This window comes from Canis lupus, chromosome 16 (genome assembly GCF_048164855.1).
Source record: "Canis lupus baileyi chromosome 16, mCanLup2.hap1, whole genome shotgun sequence".
In the NCBI taxonomy this organism is placed as follows: Eukaryota; Metazoa; Chordata; class Mammalia; order Carnivora; family Canidae; genus Canis; species Canis lupus.
Genome location: NC_132853.1, coordinates 24,679,888 through 24,704,743, shown reverse-complemented (window position 1 = coordinate 24,704,743; position 24,856 = coordinate 24,679,888). Strand labels below are relative to the sequence as shown.

At 35.5% G+C, this 24,856-nt stretch overlaps 1 protein-coding gene across 12 annotated transcripts in view; it reads left to right on the top strand.

Annotated features, from left to right (window-relative positions):
* The window catches only part of GGNBP2 (gametogenetin binding protein 2), a 33,450-nt gene that overhangs the window by 1,972 nt on the left and 6,622 nt on the right, over positions 1-24,856 (top strand). For 2 of the 12 annotated variants that reach the window (XM_072779677.1, XM_072779678.1), the window contains exons 3-9: positions 6,131-6,211; positions 7,790-8,043; positions 10,448-10,546; positions 14,574-14,687; positions 20,938-21,141; positions 22,192-22,366; positions 23,725-23,919. In XM_072779677.1, coding sequence (XP_072635778.1) covers positions 6,131-6,211; positions 7,790-8,043; positions 10,448-10,546; positions 14,574-14,687; positions 20,938-21,141; positions 22,192-22,366; positions 23,725-23,919 — 1,122 coding nt within the window. Of the gene's footprint in view, positions 1-6,130; positions 6,212-7,162; positions 7,257-7,789; positions 8,044-10,447; positions 10,547-14,359; positions 14,486-14,573; positions 14,688-20,937; positions 21,148-22,191; positions 22,367-23,724; positions 23,920-24,856 lie in introns of all 12 variants that reach the window. The other 10 variants (XM_072779679.1, XM_072779680.1, XM_072779675.1 and 7 more) reach the window with 8 other exon arrangements.

Genomic DNA, 24,856 nt, shown 5'->3' with positions numbered 1-24,856 from the left:
TTTTCTTTTGCAAATATCCATTGAAGTTTTTTCAATTTTTGTATAAAATGCAAGTCATTGTAGAGCTGCCACTCTATGCCTTTCTGTTTGCCAGTCTCAATTAAGATTTGATTGAGCTGCAGTACTTTTAAAAGGACTAGAGGAGCTTTTTGGTGACTTAATTGGTTAGAACTATTTAAGTGAAAGCATCTTTTTTTTTTCATGAAAAGAAAGTTTTTTTGTTTTTTGTTTTTTGTTTTGTGGAGAAAGATAGAGTGATTTGGCCTGACATGGGGTAAATAGAGTTTGTGTTGATGCATTAGAAAGTGTTTGTATTCCTTGGTTATGATTTCTGTATTTTTTACATTAAAAGTATAATGGAATTGTATTTTAAGTTAAAAAAAATAATAGCACTCTGGTCAAATTAAATGATGCATTTCTCCATTTGAAAACTCCTAATGTGAGTTATTTGTTACTTTCTTTCTCCCACTTCTAACGCAAACACTTTTCTAGAGCACATAATTTAGTATGAACTTTCTATGATTATTGCCCCAGAATGCCTTTGAAGTTTAAAAAAATCCAGTGGGTTTAAACATAAGGTTACTTTTGAGTGTATAGTATCAAAACGGGAAATCAACATAAATTTGAATATTTACAACATTTTAAAAGGCACTAGCACGCTCACATAACCACCTTGTGAGTGCAGCATTGACACATCTGTCATATAGCACTTTAAAACAGTGAGTGTTTTTATACTCTGTTCTCTGTACAAGGATATTAATTTCTAAAACTTCCCACAGAAAAAGATGTAACCTTGCATTATGATACATTATTGTACTTATTTCTCCAGAGAAGTTGGGATTGGATTGAACCTGGTGGTTGAGTTTTGCTTTTGTTGTATTGTGAATTTGTCACCAAGGCAAATAAAATTTAGGGTCATTTAATTTAAATATCTCAAAATAGCATTCTATTTAGGAAAAGATGCAGTTTTTCTTGGCTTTAGAAGGGTTTTTATCACTAGTAATGAGTGGGACTATTTATTGCTTTGTCTTGGAACTTGTGCATAGTCATTGAGTGCTGCTTAGTGAAAATTCTTGTCAGGGATGCATTATATTTTGGGAAACAACTTTCTTTCAGAACTATTTTATCAAATACTGTTTAAAAGAAGAATGCAGAGCAAGCACCTGTTGGAAGAGGGAGGGAAGACGCCTGTAGCAGAAGTTTATGCTCTGCACTGGCCTACTGATAATTTGATGGCAGTGTATCCCTGAAGTTAACATTTGGTCTGGTCTTTGTTCTTAGGGTTTATACATAATGCATTGAAAAAACTTTGTGTGGTCTTTATTTCAAGTTGTCTTAGAATCTTGTTGGCACCTAGATGTTAAGTCTGGTTACAGCTTTCATAATTCAGTTACAAATGTATCATTTTAATAACAAGTTGAAACTTCTAGCCTTAATTCTACTGGTGATTTTAGGTTGGGTTTGTAAAATGAAATTGAGAAGCTTGTATGTGAGGAAGTAGCTGCCTCTTTTATGTGGTATATTAAATACACATTAAGACCCATTTGGTAATTTAGTGGGTTTGAATCCTTGAGTATAGTGCTGATCTAGGTGTATTTTAGAAAATCCCAAAGAGGTAAGCTGGTGGAATATTTAGGAAAGTGGTATGCTTTGTGGCCAAAATACTTTTGGTATTAACTAGAATTGTAGAATAGCAGATGGGCAGAATACATATTTTACCTTAGAAATATTTTTGAAGAATTATAATTTTTAAGTAGGTAGTTTTCTTTAAAAGAGTCAAAATTTATACTCTTTATAAAATAGTCTTGAAAAATAACTGTATAACAAAGAAAAAAAAAATAGCCTTAATCCTACTTCTGAGAGATAACTAAGAAGATAGCAACATTGGCTGTAACTCTGGTCATAGAAACACACTTAGGTGGAGAGTTGAGATGTATTGTTTACTGTAGCATTTTATATTTGGCTTTTTTTTTTTTTTCCCCCACTAAATGTAATACTGAGAATATTCTTGTCATTTTTAAGCAGCTTTATTGGCCAAATAATAATTTGTTTTGTAACATTCCATAATTTAATCATTCCTCCTTTGTGGATATAGAGGTGATTCTGCTTTTGATTATGTATGATAAGATTATAAATAACACATAAATCTGCATTAAAATTTTTTTCTCAGGCTTTGGAAGTATAGTTACTGGATCGAAGGATAAGAACCTTTTTGTAGAGTTCTTGATACATAGTGTCACATTGCTACAGTATTGCTGGGAAGCAGTTTACCCTCCTAATCAACTAATCTAAATGGACTAGAGACTGATCATGTGGGGTTTTTTGTTTGTTTGTTTGTTTTTTTAATTCATGAGATAGAGGCAGAGACACAGGCAGAGGGAGAAGCAGGCTCCTTGCAGGGAGCCCGACGCGGGACTTGATCCCTGGACTCTGGGATCATGCCCTGAGCCGAAGGCAGACACTCAACTGCTGAGCCACCCAGGCATCTCAAATAATGGTTTTTAATGAGACATTAAAAGATAGTAAATGGTACTGTATTCACTTGGGGATTAGGTGTTTATCGTTTGTTAAATTTAGTATTTAATGTTTTAACTCTTAAGTGTTTAATTGATTTTACCAAAGGTGATAGATGTTACAAATAGCTATGAGGATGAAGTAAAAAAGTCAAGCTAAAGTGACAATGACTTTTAATAAATACAAATTTAATACTGTTGGTTAGAGCTTGTGCTAAAAACAGATTATTTGTGGTCAGGAGAAACCAGGACAGGTATTTAAGAGTGAAAGTGGGTAATGGATTCAATAAACTTTATAAAGCAGTAACTGCAGGACAATGACTGGTTCTATTTTTGGTCGGCTAGGGAAAGGCAACCTCATCATGAAGCAGAACACTAATGAGTCTGTGAAACCACACCTGAAATACTTTACATGAGCGTCTTCCTTTGGGGAACCTAGAATCTGAAGATTAAGTCAAGGAGGTGGTTTTAAAGAATGGGAAAAGTAGTGTTTCCCTTTTCTTTGTCTTCCCTCTTTCCTTTTTTCTTACTGTCTTCTCTCAGCATTAAAGAGTATATAATGATTGACCAGAAAACAGCAAGGTAAAAAGCTGTTGTCCTAAGTGTTTGAAAGGCAAGGACAGAATAATTATTTAGTGTGAGTGCAGAGTTTGTAACCAGGGTGGTATAGAGTAAGTTACAAGAAAAAACTTAGTATTATGTAGGCCAGTGAAACCTAGGAAAGACACAGTAATAGACCTGATCTTGACATTTCACCTGGTTAGGTGAAAATCAAATGATCTGAAATGAGGAGTTTAAAAAATTTTTTTAACCCTGTCCTCCTGTTGGTACCTTTTAGAAATGATTCCTAGTTTTTATCCATTAAATTATATACATTTTAAATGTCAGCTGTTAGGTCTCAATATGTTAAATTTGTTCTTTGACCTCCACTTTAATTATTCAAACAATAAAACATAGTTGAAAATAAAAATAATTCATTATTACACAGAGTCAGAATTTAGGATTTCCCCTATGAACCAGACTGGAGAGACCTTGATTTGGTTAAATGAGAAGCATTCTTTGAGTGTTTCTTAAATTGGTAGCTTTAATTTTAAAATAGGTAATTATCTTAATTTTTTTTATGGTGGCAATCAATATGTACTAAAGTGGTATACATTTGTATCAAACAAGTGAGAATGCAAATCAAGATGGTAGTTGCTTAAATGGTAGATTTGGAGTGGTTTACAGTATTCTGTTGAGTTAATGGCTTTAAAAGTTTATCCTACACTTTTTTCTGACTTGACAGTTTGATTTCTTTGTGTTTTAAACCATGTAGTGATGACAAAAAAAAAAAATGTGAATTAACTGTAAAGTACTATTAACTACTTTTGTCTCATCAGTTTTCATAGACCAGGACTTCTGATATTGGGATTATTAATTTTTAAGAAAAATCTGAGTAGACTGTTAAATATAAGGACAATGGACAGTATGGATCATTAGGTTTTTTGCCCATTTATTTCTGTCATCCTCACCAGTTCATTTAGAGCCACCTTGTTAAAGCAGACCAGTGACCAGTTTGTTAAGGTTAACATATGAAAGTGCTTAGAACAACACGAAGTATATATAAAGCTACACTAAATATCTTTATTATTACTACTACCAGTCTTTGGAGATTTTAGTAAGACTATAAGAGAGAAGACTAGAGAGAAGTCAGTAAACCTGAAAACTGGGTAATTGATCCTTAAATCTATGAGATTTGGACATAATAGTCTATGTGTATGGAAGAAGAAACTTCCAGAATAATAAAAACTCTTGAGGTGGAAACATGTATCTGAATATGGTATAATGAGTATAGAATTGGAAGCAAGGAACACTAACTTTTCTCTGGTCATAAATATTATATGTGCATTGTAATTAATTGGGGAAAGGTAGGAACACATAATGGAAAAAGTCCTTTTTCTTTTCACTGCCCAGAGATAGGCTACATCTAATATATCTTGTATTATCTTTTTCTCTAAGAAAATACACAACAAATAGAAACATTTGAATCATTTTGTACATGCAGTTTTTGGTTCTGTGTAATACAGTGGAGCCCTAGATTGTTGAGTTGATATTTGCATCATTATCCATTCTGGTATTTCCTTCTCTCTACTTCACACATCCTGTATTCCCCCCTTATCAAATCAAGGAAAGATCTATTACTTGTACTTGTCTTTGTTGTCCAGTCCTTAGTTTATTGTTAGAGCAAGCATGTATAAGAGCTGTCATTTCTAATGTGGAGGAAAAAGAATGATCACTTCTATTAAAAAAAGAAGGTCTTTGTGGTGCCGGTTAGTGAAGAAGGAATTTTTTAAAGATCATATTCAACTGGTTGGGGTATTTTTAGTGTTGTGTTTTTGCCTCAAATGGGTCTCTTTATCATGACTTCACTCTTTGGGTATGTAGGAGTTTTTGGTCCTTGTCATCTGGAAATAGAAGTTTGTCCTAGCACAGTATGTTTAATACTTTTAACAATGTTTTTAGTTAAGATATAAATGTGTTACTTTATTTCATTGTTTTGAAGGGCATACTGTTTTTGCCCTCACATTTTAACATCTTTGAAATTGGAATGTTTCTTTTATTTGGTGACATCTAACAGTTATAAAGGCTCTTTCCTAGTGGTATGTAACCACTGTACTTTTCTAAAATCAGTGGTGTCACAGATCAGTGATGTGCTAATTAGTAATTCCCCATTATCTGATATACAGAAACATCCTTGAATTTTATATCCCTCTTCCTCTGGTAGGGATTTTTTTTTTTTTAAGGTATTGATTGATCTGAGAGAGAGTATGAAAGAGAGAGAGCGGGAGCGCATATGAGCAGGGGGAAGGGGTAGAGGGAGAAGCATACTCCCCGCTGAGCAGGAAGCCCAATGCAGGACTTGATCCCAGGACCCTGGGATCATGACCTGAGCCAAAGGCAGATATTTAACTGAGCCACCAGGCACCCAAGGGAATTTTGATAATTGAATAAATAGCTCTGTTTTTGTTCCTAATTAGAGCAAACATTTAGTATGTGCCAGGTACTATTCTGAGTATTTCATAGATGTCTGAGTATGTCATATATTGTCATATATAGCCATTTGCATTATAAAATTTACTGTATTCCATAATTAAGAGGAATAACTAAAAGTATGTATGTTTAATATAAAATGTCAGGTTATTTTACTTATTAAATATTATGGGCCACTGCAACAAACCCTTTTAAACATAATTTAATCTTCACAACGTACTCTGAGAGATATTAAACATTATTACTTAATCTCTGTTTACAAATGAAGAAGCTGAAAGTCAAACAGGTTAAGTAACTTGCCCAGACATCTGATGTAGATTATAAGTAGTGGAACTGGGATTTGAACTCTTGTTTCCCTGACTTCAGTGTCCTTGCTTCTAATGACTATACCATTTCTGGCTTTAGAAACTTGTATAACTTGGGCGGTGGTGGTGGTGGTAGTTTTAACTTTTTTCAACAGGGGGCGGGACTGGGATGTGCAAATCCTGCTTTAGGGACCTATTTCTGTCCTAGGGGTTTATAAAATAGTTTGTAGCATGTGTTCAAAGAAAATAAAATAATTGATTTTCATTCTTTTGCATATTAAGATGGTGATGGAATTTCCTGACAATGTGTTAAATCTTGATGGGCATCAAAATAATGGTGCACAACTAAAGCAGTTTATTCAGGTAATATTTTTAAAAATCAATGTTTTAAATGTGTGTGTGTATATTGAAGAGTCATTTAAAATTTTAGCTTTAAATATTAATTACATTTTACCTAGGGGTCTTTAGATCTTAAGATTGCCCTGAAATTGCTTTCTTTTACTATTGCTACAGTGAATATATACATTTTTTTAAAAAGATTTATTTATTTGAGAGAGCATGCACAGAGGGAGGAGAAGCAGACTTCTCACTGAGCAGGGAGCCCAACTCGGAGACAGATGCTTAACTGACTGAGCTACTCAGGCACCCTGCTACAGTGAATGCATTTATGTGCCTGTTATGTGAAAGAGATTTGGTGGTGGGACTCCTGGGGTGGCCCAGCAGTTGGGCGCCTGTCCTGCGGTCCCGGGATCGGGTCCCACATTGGGCTCCCTGCATGGAGCCTGCTTCTCCCTCTGCCTATATCTCTGCCTCTCTCTCTGTGTCTCTCGTGAATAAATAAATAAAATCTTTTTAAAAAAAAAAGATTTGGTGGGTTATCATTTTACATGTCCCTACAGCTTTAATTTCACCAAGCTATCTTTCCCTGTTTTTAAAAGATAGGGTATACAGCTTTTCATTGAGAACTTGTTGGTTTTCTTCTGTAGAGATTGTTCAAGTAAAACAAAAACAAAAACAAAAAAACTATACTGTGAACTCCATGATTTTTATTTAATTTTTTAAGCAGTATGATACTTTATAAAACCCTGTATGTAATCAAGATAATTGAAGGTAAATTGTTAACTTTACTTCAAAATTCTATTTCTACTCTTGTAGAAAACTTTGAATGAAAGGTTAATGGTAAATGTGAGAGAATTCTTGGGATTATCTTACTTACCCATATTTTTTTGTAAAGCTGGAAACACTATTTGTAGTATAACTATAACTTCATCTAGATAGAAGTTATTTACTAGAGTTTTGCCCATTTCTCTACAGCTGTGGTTCTCAGTCATTTTTCTACTTGTCATAGACAACAGATAACATTCATATGTACCACCATATTAGTTACTCACTGCAGGCTTCTACATAGGTAAGATAGGCCTTGTTCTCTCCCACTAATCCATAACCCACCTGTCCATACCTCCAGGTTGAGAATTGCTGCTCTATATTATCACCATCCTAACTTGATTCCTGTAGCTAACCATTGTGTGTTGTTAAAAATTGAGAGGAAGATGTGGCAAAGCTGCATACCATCTTTATTTTTTTCTTTGTTTAAAATTTTTTATTTCAAGAGAGTGTACTAAGCTTAGTACTCATTGAACAAACACTAAATTTCCTGAAGCAGGGCTGCTTTTTGCTATGCTGGGGCACATACTGCTTAGCCCTGACATCCTAAGCAGAGTTTTTGATACCTTAGATGCTAGAATAGAGGGCTTTGTGGAGTAAACTCAGTACAGTGCAAGCAAGGCCAACTTGTTTTTTAAGTCAATTGCAGATAGATAGATGGCAAGCCCTGCCCAGATTGTACTTACTACACAAAGACAGGAACCAGAAGTAGTAATGAAGAGAAATTTTATGTCTTTCTTAAGGATTGTTCTTCATTTTTCTTTCCCTCTTTCTCAGCGACATAGCATGCTTAAGCAGCAAGATCTAAGTATTGCCATGGTGGTGACATCACGTGAAGTATTGAGTGCACTTTCTCAGCTTGTCCCATGTGTTGGTTGTCGTCGCAGTGTGGAGCGCCTCTTTTCCCAGCTTGTAGAGTCTGGAAATCCCGCACTTGAACCCCTGACAGTAGGGCCCAAAGGAGTCCTATCTGTAACTCGAAGCTGCATGACTGATGCAAAGAAGCTTTATACCTTATTTTATGTACATGGGTAAGTTTAATCAATGGGAAGATGACTGTTAAATTTTTTTAAACTTCGTGACAGTGGTAGCTCTTTTACTAAATTTGATGGGATGAAGCTTGCGTTCAAAATCAGTAATTTTATTGAATATCTTCTGTGTGCCAGTGACTATACATTTTGTTCTGATATGGAAAGAGGCAGGCAGTAGACAAATATATGATTTTTCAGGTAAGTTACAAGTAAGGGAGATGAGAATGAATGGATGGGTGGAATTAATATGGAGGATGGATGGTCAGGGAAGGCTTCTCTGATAAAATGACATTGAGTGTAGACTTGCAGTGAGTAGGGATCCCTGGGTGGCGCAGCGGTTTGGCGCCTGCCTTTGGCCCAGGGTGCGATCCTGGAGACCCGGGATCGAATCCCACGTTGGGCTCCCTGCATGGAGCCTGCTTCTCCCTCCACCTGTGTCTCTGCCTCTCTCTCTCTCTCTCTCTGTGTGACTGTCATAAATAAATAAAAATTAAAAAAAAAAAAAAAAAGACTTGCAGTGAATAAACTGTAGATATCTGGGAGAAGACAGAGAAGGAAGAGCAAGTGTAGAGGTTTAGAGGTTGAAATTTGCCTGGCATGTTTGAAGAACAGTAGGGAAGCCATGTGGCTGGAGCCAGGTGATTGAAGGGAACACTAATAAAAGATGAGAATCAGGGCAGCCCGGGTGGCTCAGTGAGGTTTAGCGCTGCCTTCGGCCCAGGGCCTGATCCTGGAAACCCGGGATCAAGTCCCATGTCAGGCTCCCTGCATAGAGCCTGCTTCTCCCTCTCCCTGTGTCTCTGCCTCTCTCTATGTCTCTCATGAGTAAATAAATCTTTAAAAAAAAAACAAAAAACAAAATGAGATCAGAGGAATAATAAAAGTCCTACTTATGTAGTGCCATCCTGAATTTATTTATTTATTTATTTAGTAAGATTGGAAGATTTTGAAGTGTTGTGAGCAGAGGGGTGACATGGTCTGACTTAAAGTTTGGCTTACCTTGACCTCTGTGTTGAGACTAAGTGGAAGGGGAGAGAAACAAAGAGTATTTAATAATCCATGTGGGAGATAATGATGACTAGTATTGTGGTCATAGATAATAAGAAATGGTTGGATCCTGGGTATATTTTGAGGAATGAGCCACTCAGATTTTGGATAGATTGGATATGGAGGAGGACATCAAGGATGATTCTCAGATTTGGGATCTAAAGAATAAGACCAGTGGTTTCCATTTATTGAGTTGGGTAAGTATGGGAAGAGCAGTTTTGCTGAACACGCTTTTGGATGTGTTAAGGTTTGAGATACCAATTGGGCATCCAGGTGTAGTTCAAGGAGGTCTGCTCTAGAGATAAAAATTCATGTCATCAGCACGTATATAGTATCTGAACTATGTATAAATTATATGTATACACACAAAGACTAAATATAAATAGGAAAAGAGAAGGGATCTAAAGACCAAACCCTCGGATTTTCTGTTTAGAGATGGTGATAGAAACGTAGGATTTTTACTCTGCCTGAGAAAAACCTTGGAAGATTTTTGGACAGAGAACATAATGTGATTCTTGTTTTGAAAAGATCATTTTAGCTGCTGAGTGAAGCCTAAAATGTAAAGGCAAAGGGTGGGAAGCAAAGAAACCATCTGGGAGATCAACGATTGCACTTGGTTAAGCTAGAGAGGCGAGTTGGACATGGATTGTAATGGTGGAGGTGATAAGTGATAGAATTCTGGACATATTCAAAAGTTAGAGTTGACAGGCTTTGCTGATTGGATATAGGGTGTGAATATTAGCTGTACACATTTCTATATTTGCATACAATTTCTGTTAATGGCTTCTCATCATCAAGGATAAAGTTTTTATTTTTTTTTATTTTTTTTAAGATTTTATTTATTTATTCATGAGAGACACAGAGAGGCAGAGAAGCAGGCTCCATGCAGGGAGCCCAACATGGGACTTGATCCCAGGTCTCCAGGATCACACCCTGGACTGAGGGCGGTGCTAAACTGCTGAGCCACCCAGGCTGCCCGAGGATAGTGTTTATTTAGATATTGTTGGAACCGGGGAAGATGGCTGAGAGGTAGCAATCAGTCATAAAATATTTGAGTGTCAGGCACACTGCTAGATATAGTGCAAATATAGGGATGAATGAGACAGATGCAGTCTAGGAGAATGAGTATGTTGAATAGAACAGGTCTCTTTCAAACATTGACAGACTGAAAATGGAATGGGAGAAGACAGGTGTACAGATTCTTCTTGGTTAGAATTTGATGAGAAATTTTCAAGGTAGGTGATAGGTCTGTAATACTTTACACTTCACACTAAAAGGTAGTAAATAGAGATTTTGAAAATTCTAAAGAAAAAGAAATATTAAACAAACTTGTAATGATTTTTTTGTTGTTGTTTAGGTCCAAACTAAATGACATGATAGATGCTATTCCAAAAAGTAAAAAGAACAAGAGATGTCAGTTGCACTCCTTAGATACGCACAAACCAAAACCTTTGGGGTAAGTAGAATCGACAAGATGCTTTGTAATTGTTAAGATTATAAATGTTGATCGTATTTAGTAAAAAGAAAAAAAAAAAAACATTGCTAGTTTTATTTTATTAATTAGTTACACTATAACATAGGTTAAAATAAATCTGTCCTGATTCTATGAGGCCTTTTTGCATAGAGACTGTGTAGTGTCTCAATATAGATCTGATTTTTCTTTTGAAGTTTTTTTTCTTATATTCAATATGTTTCAGAGGAAGGAAGTTGAGATCTTTATGGAAATTTATTTAGACAATATTAAGTTTTTCAAAGTAGTGATATCATTCTTTGATCTGTATAATAGTTATAATGTATAAATTATTTTTCTTGTTTTTCTTATCTCTAGGTCTCCCTAATAATTTATCAGGGATTTAAAAAAGGTCTTGGATCAGTTGTAGCAATGTGTATTTATGTAACTAATTTGCAGTTTTGTTCTGGTTAGGTGTGGTACAATGCCCAAGGCTGCTTTTGTCCTCATCTCCCAGCATATTGTTACCTTTGCCCCCCTACAAAATTGCTTGAGGTTAGGGGTAGTAAGGAAAAGCCATGGAATTTGAAGGGGAGTGGTTCTAAGAAGTAACTTGTGTTTTAAGAAAAATGAGATGAAAAAAAAATTAAAAAATAAAAATAATAAATAAAGAGAATGAAATGATATGAAACAATACTGAATTACTTTTAAAAGTCAGTTTTTTAATATCTAATTAGTAGTGTTGACACCATTATTGTATAGACCTTTTCCTTCCTGATAAAAGACTTGAATGATTGAGTGGTGGTATATTAATAATCTATTAACAAGTTTGTTTTCCTATAGTCAGGAACAAAATTTTTTAAAAATTTTGTGAAAACTGCCAAACACATAGGAAAGTAGAGACACTATTCAAGAACTGCCCCTGCCCACCCCCCAAAATATCTTCATTCAGATTCAGTAGTAGTATCAAGATTTATCACATTCGTTTTATTTATCCATCTTTTTAATTTGCTGAAGTATTTTAAAACAAGTCCCACTTTTTTACTTCTACATATTTCCACATTCATCTCCAAATACATGGACATTTTCTTTTATAATGACAGTGCCATTACAACACTTAACAGAATCAACTATAATAATCTAATACACAGTTCAGATTTTCTTAGTTATCTCTAAAAGTGTCTTTTTTTTTACATGGATTTGTTAGAATCAGGATCCAGACAAAAACCACGAAATATATGATACCTAAATGTGAGAATACTCTGAACCTTCAGTAACGCTCTATAAAAGTGGATATCGAAAGAAAATTGTTATTTTACATACCTGATTTACCATTATCTTTAGAGTTCTGATTTTCTGAATGTAAAATTCAGTCTAGTTTTTTCATTAGACGGTAACGTTCACCTAAATGACTGTTGGCTAAAGTCACAGAGTGGTAGTATAAAAAATTTGCCTTCTGGTTTTCTTGTTATGAATAATCTTCATTGTGGAACCAAAGAGCAACATATCTCAATATCTTACACATCTGCTCATTGGTACCTTCCTTCAAAGACCAGTTCTACTTTTACTCCAGGTTCCTTCTCCTCTTGTTCTCATTGACTTGCTTTATCAATTATCTGCTTTTGTTAAATTGACATACAACTGTGTTTTCCTATCTTTCTGTTTAAAAACAAAAAACAAACCTCCACAGACTTCACATTCCCTTTCAGCTACAGCTCCACCACATGGGAAGCCAGATATTTTAGAAGGTTGTTTGCTGAGTTAGGAAATCAGTATGAGTTGATCTTTAGCACTGTCTCCTAAGGTAGCTGCAGTTATTCCCACAAGCCATATAGATAGCAGACCAAGGAGTAGTGTGCTTAGCCAAGACTCCCTCTCCTCGACATTGGATTGTCACTGCCATTGTATGATACTTTGGCACTCCATTTTACATATTCCCACTGTTATTCCCTCCCTTTTGCTGTTTAGACTTTCTCTAGAGAAATGTTAACAATTGATTAGGTTTCAACCTACTCAATGGCAACAATCCAGGTCAGCCTTCCTGAGAGTGTTCTTGTATTCATGCAAGTAACCCCAAGTTATTGGCTGCCCGGGAGCAAGTTTGAGATCCAGAAGAAAAATCTAGGCTACAGTTATAGGCCTGTAGCTGATGACTGAAGATTATCTTAGAGAATAGTGTATAAGGTCTACCCAGGGAGAGAGTAGAGTAAGAGAGAAGAATGCTGAGGAATTTAGTTAATTGGTAGAAAAGAAGCCAGTAGAGAAACTTGAGAGAGTGGCCAGAGAGGTAGGAGGAAGCCAAGGGGAAAGAGTGTTTCAGGGGAGTCTGGTCAGCTGTATTGAATGCTGCTGAAGTCATCATGGACCCAGAAGTGTTGAATGGATATAACAACACTGTGATAATTGGTGATCTTGATGAGTAAATATGTGGTTGAGTGGAAATAATCCAGATCAGAATGGGTAGAAAAGAGAATGCAATCTAAGGTCGTAGTGGATTAAGCTATGAGGGAAAGTATGGAGTGGAAAGACTTCTTTTTCAGAAAGTTTCATTTGAAAGGAAGGAGTGATATAAAAATGTTCAGTCTAGAGAGGTTGTGGATAAAATCTTGATTTGAGTTGTAGCGTTTTTAAAAAAGTATTAATGCTCTTATGTTCCAATGATAAAATAATCAACCCCTAGCTCTGATTTCATGAACTTTTTCCTCAATTGTGAGAACTTGAGTTTGAGAGTTCATCAGTTTTAGGAGATTATAGATCACGGAGGTATAATTAGAAAAAAAGGAAATACAAGAGTTGAGAGTAGGAAGGTAGAACATGGAAGACAGAGCAGTAGTTGAGGTTTTTGTTTCAAATTAGAGTGCTATACCTTACCTGAGCTCTTGTAACAAGGAATACGGAGCTGAATTGTACAGATGAACTGTAGTGGTGGCAGGGAGTTGAGAAATAGGTACTTAGCTATATAGAGCAGGTTAAGTAAAGATTCAGAGGTTTCTCCATCTCAAGCATCCAAGATAACTAACACATTTCTAAGATTGTAGTGAGACTGCAGAAGAACAGGCAGGAGCCAGGTGTTCAGAATCATGACATACCAAGAATATCATTAAATGGCATATAGACACACATTTATCTTGGAATGCACATCTGCAACAAAGCAAAACGCATGAGCAGTACTTTGAAACCCTATGGGGGAGGGAGAGTCTGGGAAGTTTTTAATAAGTTTTCTAAAAGTTATTTATATAGTCCTTATTACTGACACAGGCTGTGTAAGGTGTTCGTCTTAGTGTGTTGTCTTTGTTTTAATAAATGTAAAAATTTGTTTACTATGATTTGATTAAACTGTGTCTTTTTTTCTTAGCTACTTATAAATGTGAAGGTAGATAACAGTTTTGTTGCCATGGGTTAGATATAAAACCACATTAAGTAGATCAAAACTTGTTAGAATTTTCAATTTGTGGAAGATTGATCCATGTTTATAGGTGAAAATATTTTTTTAGCCCTATTGACTTTAAAGCATTCCAAGTAGGTTTGCTCATAAAATGCTTAATATCTTAATAAGTTAGTATCTTAATAAATGTAAATGTTGTTAAATTGTGTCAGATAAACTTAATAGTTGAACAGATATTTTTATATAAAGATACGAGCATATGTTTAAGTAATATTTTAATATAATTAAAATGAATATGTAATTATATACCAATTTGTAAACTTATTCTACTAATATAAATGTATTAAATACTTTATGATTTTAATTTAGACTATAGAAATTATCTCTTCAGATTATCTCAGTGTCACTAAGCTTTGTACTATACTGTACTACAGTGAAGGGAGCAGTAGCAGTGTCAGTTCAGAGAAGTTAAGTACAGATAAGAGAAGTAGTGAAGACCACAGGAAGGACAGCAAGTGTAGGATCATTTTCCATTATGGACCTTTCCAGGGAACATCCAGGTAAAATCAAGCAATCATTTACTCTGCCTTTTTTAATGTTTTACCCTTATATATTCCTTCTTTCACTAATATCTGTTTCTTTCTGCAGAGGTTGTTGGATGGACGTATGGGAACTAATGTCCCAAGAATGCAGGGATGAAGTAGTTTTAATTGACTCCAGTTGTCTTTTAGAAACACTAGAAACATATCTGCGAAAACACAGGTAAGTCTAAAGGTCATGTCATCACAGTATAGTCGGAAGGTGACCTAGTACTCTCTGAGTCATCCATATTGACTGTCATCTCCTTCATATAATAGCACTCCATTCTTGCCATTGATACCTGGTGCTAGGCAGAGCTTAATGTTAGGATAAGCAGTTCCTTTATGGGATGACTCTCAGTATTATCCTTCTTGTGTTGAGCCAGTATCTCCTCTTTTTGTAATTTTTACCTGTTGGTTCCAGGCCAATAAAGTATACTTAATTGAGTAAAGTCTACTTATTCACTTTGGAAATTCTAGTATTCTTTGTTTTTATGATAGAAGCATTTCATATTGTCATTTTCAAAATTCAGGTTTAAATTAGCTTTCATTTAGTAATATTTTAAATTATTTCTTCTATAATTGTTTGTCAAGACCTAAAAATAGAATTAGAATTTGTCTGGTTCATGTACTAAAAAAGTAACTTCAGATTATTCTTTTTAGAATACTACTTTACAAAGGAATTTTCTTTTTTTTTTTTTTTTTTTTTTTTTTTTTTAAAGAAGAGATCAACTTACTTTAATATTTTATTTTATTTTTTTTTTAATTTTTATTTATTTATGATAGTTACAGAGAGAGAGAGAGAGAGAGAGGCAGAGACACAGGTAGAGGGAGAAGCAGGCTCCATGCGCCGGGAGCCCGATGTGGGATTCGATCCCGGGTCTCCAGGATCGCGCCCTGGGCCAAAGGCAGGCGCCAAACCGCTGCGCCACCCAGGGATCCCACAAAGGAATTTTCTAAGTGTCATTAACATTTGGAAATTCATAGGGAGGGAGAGTGCAGTAGGAAAGGAAACTGGTAAGGGAGCCATCTAGAGATGGTGTTCTTGGAGGGAGTTGTATTCTTTTAATATAAATACATCATATATTTGGTGTGTGGTTGTTTGTTCTTTGACCTGGAACATATACACATACTTACTTTGGGGACACTTCTAGAAAACACGTGAATATAAAAACTAGCATTATCAAGATTGGTATTTATATGGGAATGAGGTAATGACTTAACCTGCATACTAAGTTTATTAGATGTTTTTCTATTTTCAGTTACAAACTTTCTTGTTTATTTGCCTTTTTTTGGTTGATTATACCCAAGAGAATAGAGGATATGTTAAATATTTGCAGTTTTGTTGAAGAGGAATTATATAGACACAAAATATATTTATATAGATAGGTCCATTATAGATTCCTTCCTCTTTCAATATGAATTGATCCCTATATTCAATGTTAATTGGTCCACCAAAAGAGAGCTTTTTGCAGTGAAATACTAGTTGTAAGAGCTAGTGTTTTGGAGTTTCCTGTAATGGTTCCTAGATATTTCCAGTACTTGAATGGCAATATTTTATGTCTATAAGAAGGTGGAGTTTGTTTGATAAATATCTGAAGGGTAGAGAGAAGTACAATTAAGAGAGATTGCTTTTTTATAATCTACTGATTATAACTTTGTTTTTTGTTGTTGTTGTTTTGTTTTTTTATAACTTTGTACAAGTTACTTTTCTGTGCCTCCATTTTTTTCTTAAAAATAATGATAGTACTAATTAATTGTAGGGTTAAATTTGTCACAGGGATGGACAATACATAGTCATACTTACTTAGAACAGTATCTAGCACATAGTAAGCACATTAAGGAATTTTGCACGCCAGATTTGCAAGGTCCTTGTTATTCCTTTGTATCTAGTTCTTGTTTTAGGTACAGTTTGAGTTTTTGAGGTATGTGAAATAAGCCAGTCACATTATTTAGTGAACTTTTCTGAGCACTTTATAATAAAGATTTGATGGGGCGCCAGGGTGGCTCAGTCTGTTAAGTGTCCTACTTTTGATCTCAGCTCAGGTCTTGATCTCAGGTGTGAGTTCAAGCCCCATGTTGGGCTCCACACTGGGTTATTAAATAAAGATTTGATAACACTGGCCAGTTAAGTATTGTGGTAGTACATAATTGGAAATAACATGTTAAGAAACTGAAGCCTCTGCCTTAAGAAATATTTGTGCAAGGTTACTTTTGAAAACAGGAAAAAATCACTTTTAGTCTTAAAATTGCTATTTATCTATGCCTTTGATACTTAGGATTATTCACAAAGATACATTAAACTATGACGATTTAAAGCAGTAAAATAAGGGAATAGTATTTTAAGTTTTATTACTGCTGCTGTATTACATCTAACTATTTATTTACCTGAAAAATAACCTTATCTTTTATAATCTGGAAACATGGAAGTACTTGTTATTTCTGCAATAAGTCTATTCTGCCCATCAAGGGGAAGACTTTTTTTTTTTATTGTGGTTAAAAAAACATAAATTTACTTTTTAAACAGTTTTTAAGTGAACGTTACAGTATTGTTAATTATATGTACATTGTTGTACAGTAGATCTCTAGAATTCTTCATCTGACATGATTGGAACTACATCCATTGAACAATAATTCCCCATTTACTTAACCTTCTCCCAATCCCTGGCAACCAGGGTTCTGTTTTCTGTTTTTATGAATTTGATTTTTTTTAGATAACTCATATATGCGGAATCATTCTCGGTATTGGTCTTTTTGTGACTGGCTTATTTCAATTCACACAACGTCCTCATGGGTTCATCCATGCTGTAGCATATGATGCAGAATTTCCTTCTTTTTTAAGGCTGCATAACAGTCCATTTGTGTGTGTACTATGCTCATCTCTGTCGGTGGACATTTAGGTTGTTGCCCCTATGTCGTAGTTGTTTCTAATAATGCCATGATGAACATGAATGTGCAAATATCTTTGAGATCCTGTTTTCAGTTCTTTTGGATATATATTCAAAAATGGGATTTCTGGATCATACGGTAGTTCTGTTTTTAATTTTTTAAGGAAATGCCATACTGTTTGCTATTATTTTTATTTATTTTTATTTTTATTTTTATTTTTTTAATTTTTATTTATTTATAAGAGTCACACAGAGAGAGAGGCAGAGACACAGGCAGAGGGAGAAGCAGGCTCCATGCACCGGGAGCCCGACGTGGGATTCCATCCCGGGTCTCCAGGATCGCGCCCTGGGCCAAAGGCAGGCGCCAAACCGCTGCGCCACCCAGGGATCCCTGTTTGCCATTATTGATAGCACTGTTTTATAGTTTCAGCAACAGTAGTGTCAAGGGTTCCAGTTTCTCTACATCTTTGCCAACACATACTGTTTTCTATTTTTTTGATAATGGCTATACTAACGAGTATAAGATAGTACCATGTGTAATTTGCATTTCCTTGATGATGATGTGGAGCAACTTTTCATATGCTTGTTAGCTCTTTGTTAGCCTGTCTTCTTTAGAGAAATGTCTATTCATGTCTTTTGCCCAATTTTCTTGTTACTGTTAACGTTGTAGGAGTTCTTCATATATTCTGGATATTAATCCCTTATCCAGTATGTGTTTTGCAAATATTTTCTCTGTGGTTGTCTTTCACTCTCTTCTTTCCTTTGCTACACAGAAGTTTTTTGTTTTTTTGTTTTTTTTTTTTTAAAGCATTTTATTTATTTATCCATGGGAGACAGAGAGAGAGAGAGACAGACACAGGCAGAGGGAGAAGCAGGCTCCATGCAGAGAGCCTGATGTGGGACTCGATCCCAGGTCTCCAGGATCAGGCCCTGGGCTGAAGGCGGTGCTAAACCGCTGAGCCACCCAGGCTATCCCTACACAGAAGTTTTTAAGTTTGATACAGTCTCATTTGTTACTTGCTTTTGTTTTCTGTGCTTTTGATGTCCTATCCAAAAAATAACCTATTTTGTGTCATGAAATTTTTCTTCCTGTGTTTTCTTCTATAAACAAAAAACTGTACAAAACTGTAGTACAAAACTGAGTTTTGTACTCAGGTCTTTTTTTTTTTAATTTTTAATTTTATTTTTTTTAAAGCTTCTATTTATTTATGAGAGACACACACAGAGAGAGAGAGGCAGAAACACAGGCAGAGAGAGAAGCAGGCTCTATGCAGGGAGCCTGACATGGGACTCTATCCCGGGTCTTCAGGATCATGCCCTGGGCTGAAGGCGGCACTAAACCGCTGAGCCACCCGGGCTGCCCGTACTTTCAGGTCTTAATGTTTAGGTCTTTAGTCCATTTTGTGTTAATTTTTGTACATTTCTTTGTTTTTCGAAGCATTAGTGATACAGTGATTTTATTTTTACTAGTCAACATTATTGCCTGTACTTATTACTAAATGGCCCTAGAGACTCAGCGCCTCTATTTTAACAAGTATTCATTTCAAGAAACATACTTAGAAAGATTTGTGCAGCAAACTGATGTGTGGCAGTGTAAGGGTAAGTACAGTAAGAAGTGTAAATGCAAATATTGGAACGCAGAGGAAGTCTGAATTCTAGTATGGCAATTGCAGAAGGGCGTGTCTTTAAGAATGGACACAATTTAGGCAAATGGAGAAAGATGTGGAGAGGGATGGAGAGAAAGCAGATACTTTGAAGTAGGGACGCATCTGCTGTGTTCACAATAGTCCATTGTCTGTGTGGTGTGTGTACAGGACAGGGTAGAGTGGGGAGAAGATGAGGGAGAGGTGAGTCTTGGGACGTGTGGCTGGAAAGAGGTGGGATAAGAGAGAAAGTCCGTGAAGGGCTTAATAAAAAGTTGAAACTTTATAGTGGAGAGGTCTTTAAGCTGAGTGAGATAATCAGATTTATTTTCAAAAATTATTTTGTTACTGAGTGCCTGGGTGGGTCATTTGGTTGGGCATCTGCCTTTGGCTCAGGTCATGATCTCAAGGTCCTGGGATCGAGCCCACCTGCTCAGCGGGAGCCTGCTTCTCCCTCTCTTCCCTGCTCATGCTGTCTCTTACTGTCTCTCTCTCTCTCTCTCAAATAAATGAATAAAGTCTTTTTAAAAAATTATTTTCTTATGAGAGATGCATTGAAGCTAGAAAGAATGCAAACAGAGAAGTAAAAAAGCATTAAAAAAATTGTTTAGGCAGTTGAAAACAGGTTAGGGGAAATTGGAAAGAAGCCTAGGGAGATGTAAGAAATCATTGATACCAATTGGCTCCACCCCTAAAAGAAGACCAGAGAAGAAGTTGCGAGTTAACTGAGGTTTTCTTCCTGGGTGACTATATGAATGATGTTCTTAACAAGTTTAGAAGGGAACACTTGTGTTGCCCTTGGTTTTGGAGAGAAAGTTTAACATGTTGTCTATTGTACATCTGTGGTGTCCCCCATTTTTCAGTGTGGGTTTGGCCCCCAGGCAAGGGCGGACACTTAACAAGAGCTGTAGAGGTGAGAGGTATACGTGTTGGCTGAAGCCATTGAAATAGAATACGTCACCTAGGGAGATAAATTTAAATTAAAGAGATCAAAATTTTCTGATTCCACCACAGCTAATCTTCTGAGAGAGGCAGTTATTAATATTATGAGCCTGGCTTTTTTATCAGACCAGTTCTTCCTTGTTTCAGGATATCAAAGCTAAAGAAACGAGGCTCTATTTTTTTTCTTTCACTGCCCAATTTTTAATTTTTGTTTCTTTTTTTCCAATTTTTGAATTAAAAATTGAATGTTTGGTGTCTAAAAGAAAATGTCATCATCTTCTACATTCACACACTCTTTTGTGCTTTTTTCCCTCTTCTACACTATTGCCACTGAAATTTAGACAACAGTTCTGTGTATGTGTTGTCAATATTATGATTGTGTTTGAAAACATGCTTTTTTTTTTGTAAGAAGAAGAAATTTGACATTTTGGAAATTACTTAATCTACCGTGTGCCACTTTCCTGTTCTTCTTGCCCCCACCCTCTTCCCAGTGTTTAGCTAATGAGATGTTAAAATGTTGTAGCAAAGTATGGACTCAGGTTTACTGACCGAAGATAGCAACTATTTTTCAGAGGCTGAAAGAAGGGATTCTTTGAGTCACTGGTTTGTAGCCTTTTGTTTTATTTTGAACTTGTACAAGTAAGTAGCTCTTGAAGTGGAGGTATGCTTGTCCTTGGCAACTTTTTTTTACACGTGTATTTTGTGAACAAACAGGTATATATCCATCTCATTCTTTTGGGTCCATGTGTCTCATTTAAGAATCGTTTGCAAATGGAGATCCAGCTCTACTCTTCTAATCCGCAAATTTGTATTTCTCTTACATGTGTATGTTTTAAACGTGTGTTTGGAGGATTTTTTTTAACACTCCATATAGGAGGGGAATGTCATTAGTACGGTGTAACATGTTTCATGAAATAATTACGCAGCTAGTTCTTAATTTTGAAGTTTTTCTTTTCAACAGGTTTTGCACTGATTGCAAAAATAAAGTCCTCCGAGCATACAATATCCTTATTGGTGAACTTGATTGCAGCAAAGAGAAGGGCTACTGTGCTGCACTTTATGAAGGTTTGCGGTGCTGTCCACACGAACGGCACATACATGTTTGCTGTGAAACAGACTTCATTGCACATCTCTTGGGTCGTGCTGAGCCAGAGTTCGCAGGAGGGTATGAGTATGTAATTTGCTAGAATGGGCTATCTAGCGCTTTGCTTCATTTTATTACTGAAAATTTATTTCCATCACCTTTTGCCTCAGTACATGTGATATATGTAAAAATTAAAGTGTGCCTGTAAAGATTTTGCTTTCTTTAAAGTATGCATTTCTTAATTGAGTAAAAAGAGAGAAAAACTTTTCTGTGGTATTCATTTCAGCCCTCTGCTCCTTGTTGCTCGAAGTAGACAGGCTTTTTTTTGGCTTCATTATTATAGATTATCATTTTCATTTGAAAATGATTAGAAGGGATTTTCCCCCTCCACCCATGCATTTCCATGTTTAAATTTTGTTCAGAATGATGGTTTTTGCATAGGAAGAAAGGTCTTTGAAGCAAGGGGTTAAATACTGAATGTAATTCATGAACTGTGTGTATATTATTATTGGATTGTATAAGAATCTAAAATTTTAACTTTGGCTTTATTGTGCACATAAAATCAGAGAAAGTTCTAGAATAAATTGAACCCATTTTCCTTTTTGTTTTGTATATCAGCTCTCATTTGCCTACTTTATGCTAGGCATTTAGAACATGAAGAATTATCACTGAAACTTTATGAATACTTCTATTGAAAACTAGCCTGGAAGGCTTCGGTCCATGATTGAATCACATTGGCATTACCTTTCTCCATTCCAAAAAGAAACAAAAACCAAGTAGGCATTTGTTACAATTGGAAGGTGAAAGGAGCTGTCGTATTTACCTTGTTTACCTTGAGCTGGACACGTATATGACTTCTCTGTGCCCCACAAAACCATCTCTTTAGGGCCAGTTCCTGAATTATCTAATTTTTAGCAATATTAGGACTGAGTTTTGCCTGCATGTGTATTTCTCATTTGTTATATACATGTGTGCTTGTATGTTTATATGTATATTGAATTTGAATATATAACTGGCTTGTTATTAGATACGCAAATTGTATTTAAAACCTGAACTTGCAGATGTCTTAATCTGTCTTTTACTGTTTTGGTAAAGGGTATTAGGAATTATGTGATTTATTCTCCTTTATAGGCGAAGAGAAAGGCATGCAAAGACAATAGATATAGCTCAAGAGGAAGTTCTGACCTGCTTGGGAATTCATCTTTATGAAAGACTGCATCGAATCTGGCAAAAATTACGAGCAGAAGAGCAAACATGGCAGATGCTTTTCTATCTTGGTGTTGATGCTTTACGCAAGAGTTTTGAGGTAATGGGTAGCCCCGGTGGCCCAGCAGTGTAGTGCCTGCCTTTGGCCTGGGGCGTGATCCCGGAGTCCCAGGATCGAGTCCCACGTTGGGCTCCCTGTGTGGAGCCTTCTTCTCCCTCTGCCTGTGCCTTTCCCCCACCCCCCCCCCCCCGTGTCTCTCATGAATAAATACATAAAATCTTAAAAAAAAAAAAAAAAAGAGTTTTGAGGTAAAAATAGTGGGCTGCTTCAGTGTCTAAGATTGCTTAGTCACATTATTAGACTGAATATTGCTATAAGCCACCAGTCTGATTTTGCCTCACAGGCCTGTGATCCACTGATGGTGTCATGGATTTAGGGGGATTCAGGGAGGGGAATGAGAATTTAGAAATTTGTAGATTTTTCTTTGTTTTTTTAATCCTGTTATTCTGCTGGCTTTGGTTTTTAAACCTTCTCAGAGTAGAAAACTGAAGTTGGTGATTATTTAGCAAGATGTTGCTATTAAATATATCTAATGAAAAGTTAAAAGCAGCCCCCAAAATAAGGAACAAAAGTAGAAACTTTTAATGAGGCTCAGCTTGCCTGCAGATGTGTAGCCTTTTTATATTGCTGGTATTGAGTTTAATGCTGGTGATTTGGTAACTTTCTTTGGGGGGGCGGGTTCCACTCTTAGCACATAGAATATTGGCTAGTGAACATTTTGTTACATTCTAGGGAATGGTTGTAACCCTTTAACTGGGTCACAGATCTTTTAAGAATAGTATGAAAGCTATAAACCCTTTTTTCAAAAGCCCATCCATGAGCTTTAAACATTGTCCTGGGGAGTCTGAGGAGATTTGTACTAGTTCTTGCTGCACACATTTCTGTTTCCTTTTCTCTTTGTATATTTGTGACTTCAGAAACTAGATCATCTAATCAGGTTAAATAGTCTTCTCATTGTGTGAAAAAATGAGTATTTACTCTGCTGCATTAAAATTTTGAAATTTGAAACTAGAGTATTGCTGGTTTGGAATAGGAGTATATATAAGTTTGCCTTTCCTGTAGGGATTAGTAGTATATTCACTTCCTGTAGATTTAAGATGTCTTTATTTAAAGTATTAAAATTTAAGATTCTTTGTAAAAATCTGTAAAATTGCAACATGAATTACCTGTGTGTGGTATCATTTAAAATTAGTAAATGAAGGGCACCTGGGTGACTCAGTTGGTTAAACACCCATCTCTCAATCTCAGTCAAGGTGGTGAGTTGAAGCCCCATGTTGGGTTCCATGCTGTGTGGAGCCCAAATAGATAGATAGATAGACAGAATTAGCAAATGAGAATTTCCTTGGAAAATAAATGAAGTTTTGAGCAGTCTTCACTCAACTTTGTTTTTATAATAGATGACTGTGGAAAAAGTACAGGGTATTAGCCGATTAGAACAACTTTGTGAAGAATTTTCAGAGGAAGAACGAGTAAGAGAACTCAAGCAAGAAAAGAAACGCCAAAAACGGAAGAATAGACGAAAAAATAAATGTGTATGTGATATTCCTACTCCCTTACAAGCAGCAGATGAAAAGGAAGTAAGCCAAGAGAAGGTAGTATTTCTTAATTTCGACTCATGTAGTATTGCTTTTTTGCTAGATCTTGGTATTTTTGCTCTGCTTTTCCAGAATATGAGAAGTTGCAGCTTGTATATTGGCTTTTTTCCTACTAAAATTGGTAAAAGCCAAAATTTTTAATGTCATACATTTATTTTATATTGTTTAATGGTTATCTTTTTACCTGTTCTTAGTACATTGATTAGATCAAAGTTCCAAATTTGGAAAGTTAAGTCTTTGCATGACCTAGAGCTGTTCTTTTTGGTCTCAGGACTCCTTTGCGTTCTTAAAAATTATTTTGCCCAATGTGCTTTTTGTTTATGTGGATTATACTTTTTAAAATTTGCTGTATTAGAAATTAAGATGGAGAAATTTAAAAATTATTAATTCTAAGAAAATAAAAAAAACCTATTATATATTAACATGAATAACAGTTTTGGGAAAATGTTCCCCCTTCCCCCCCAAAAAAAGAAGTGAGAAGAATTGGTATTATTTCATAGTTTTGCAGCTCTTTTTAATATTTGGTTTAAAAGGAATTAGATGAAAAAAAAAAAATAAAAGGAATTAGATGGATTCTCATATCTGCTTCTGCATTTAGTCCAGTTCCTTATGGTGTTTGGTTGAAGCATATGAAGAAAGTCTGGCCTCAAATAGAAAAGGGAGAAATATTTTAATATAAACTTTTTCAGATAGTTGTGGCTATTCTTTGGCATTGCAACTCAACAAGTGGTAGTTTAAATCTTAAAGATTAGTTATGATGTGGAACCTGGCACCTATCAGTGACCTTTTCATAACTCAGTTAAATTAAAATCTATTAGTCAGTCTTGCACTTTGAATAGATCTTTTACTCATGCATGATTTTGTAACATCATGCATTGGTCATTTGAAAGATACTGGTTTACTGAGTTATGCAGATCTTGCCAGATATGATTTC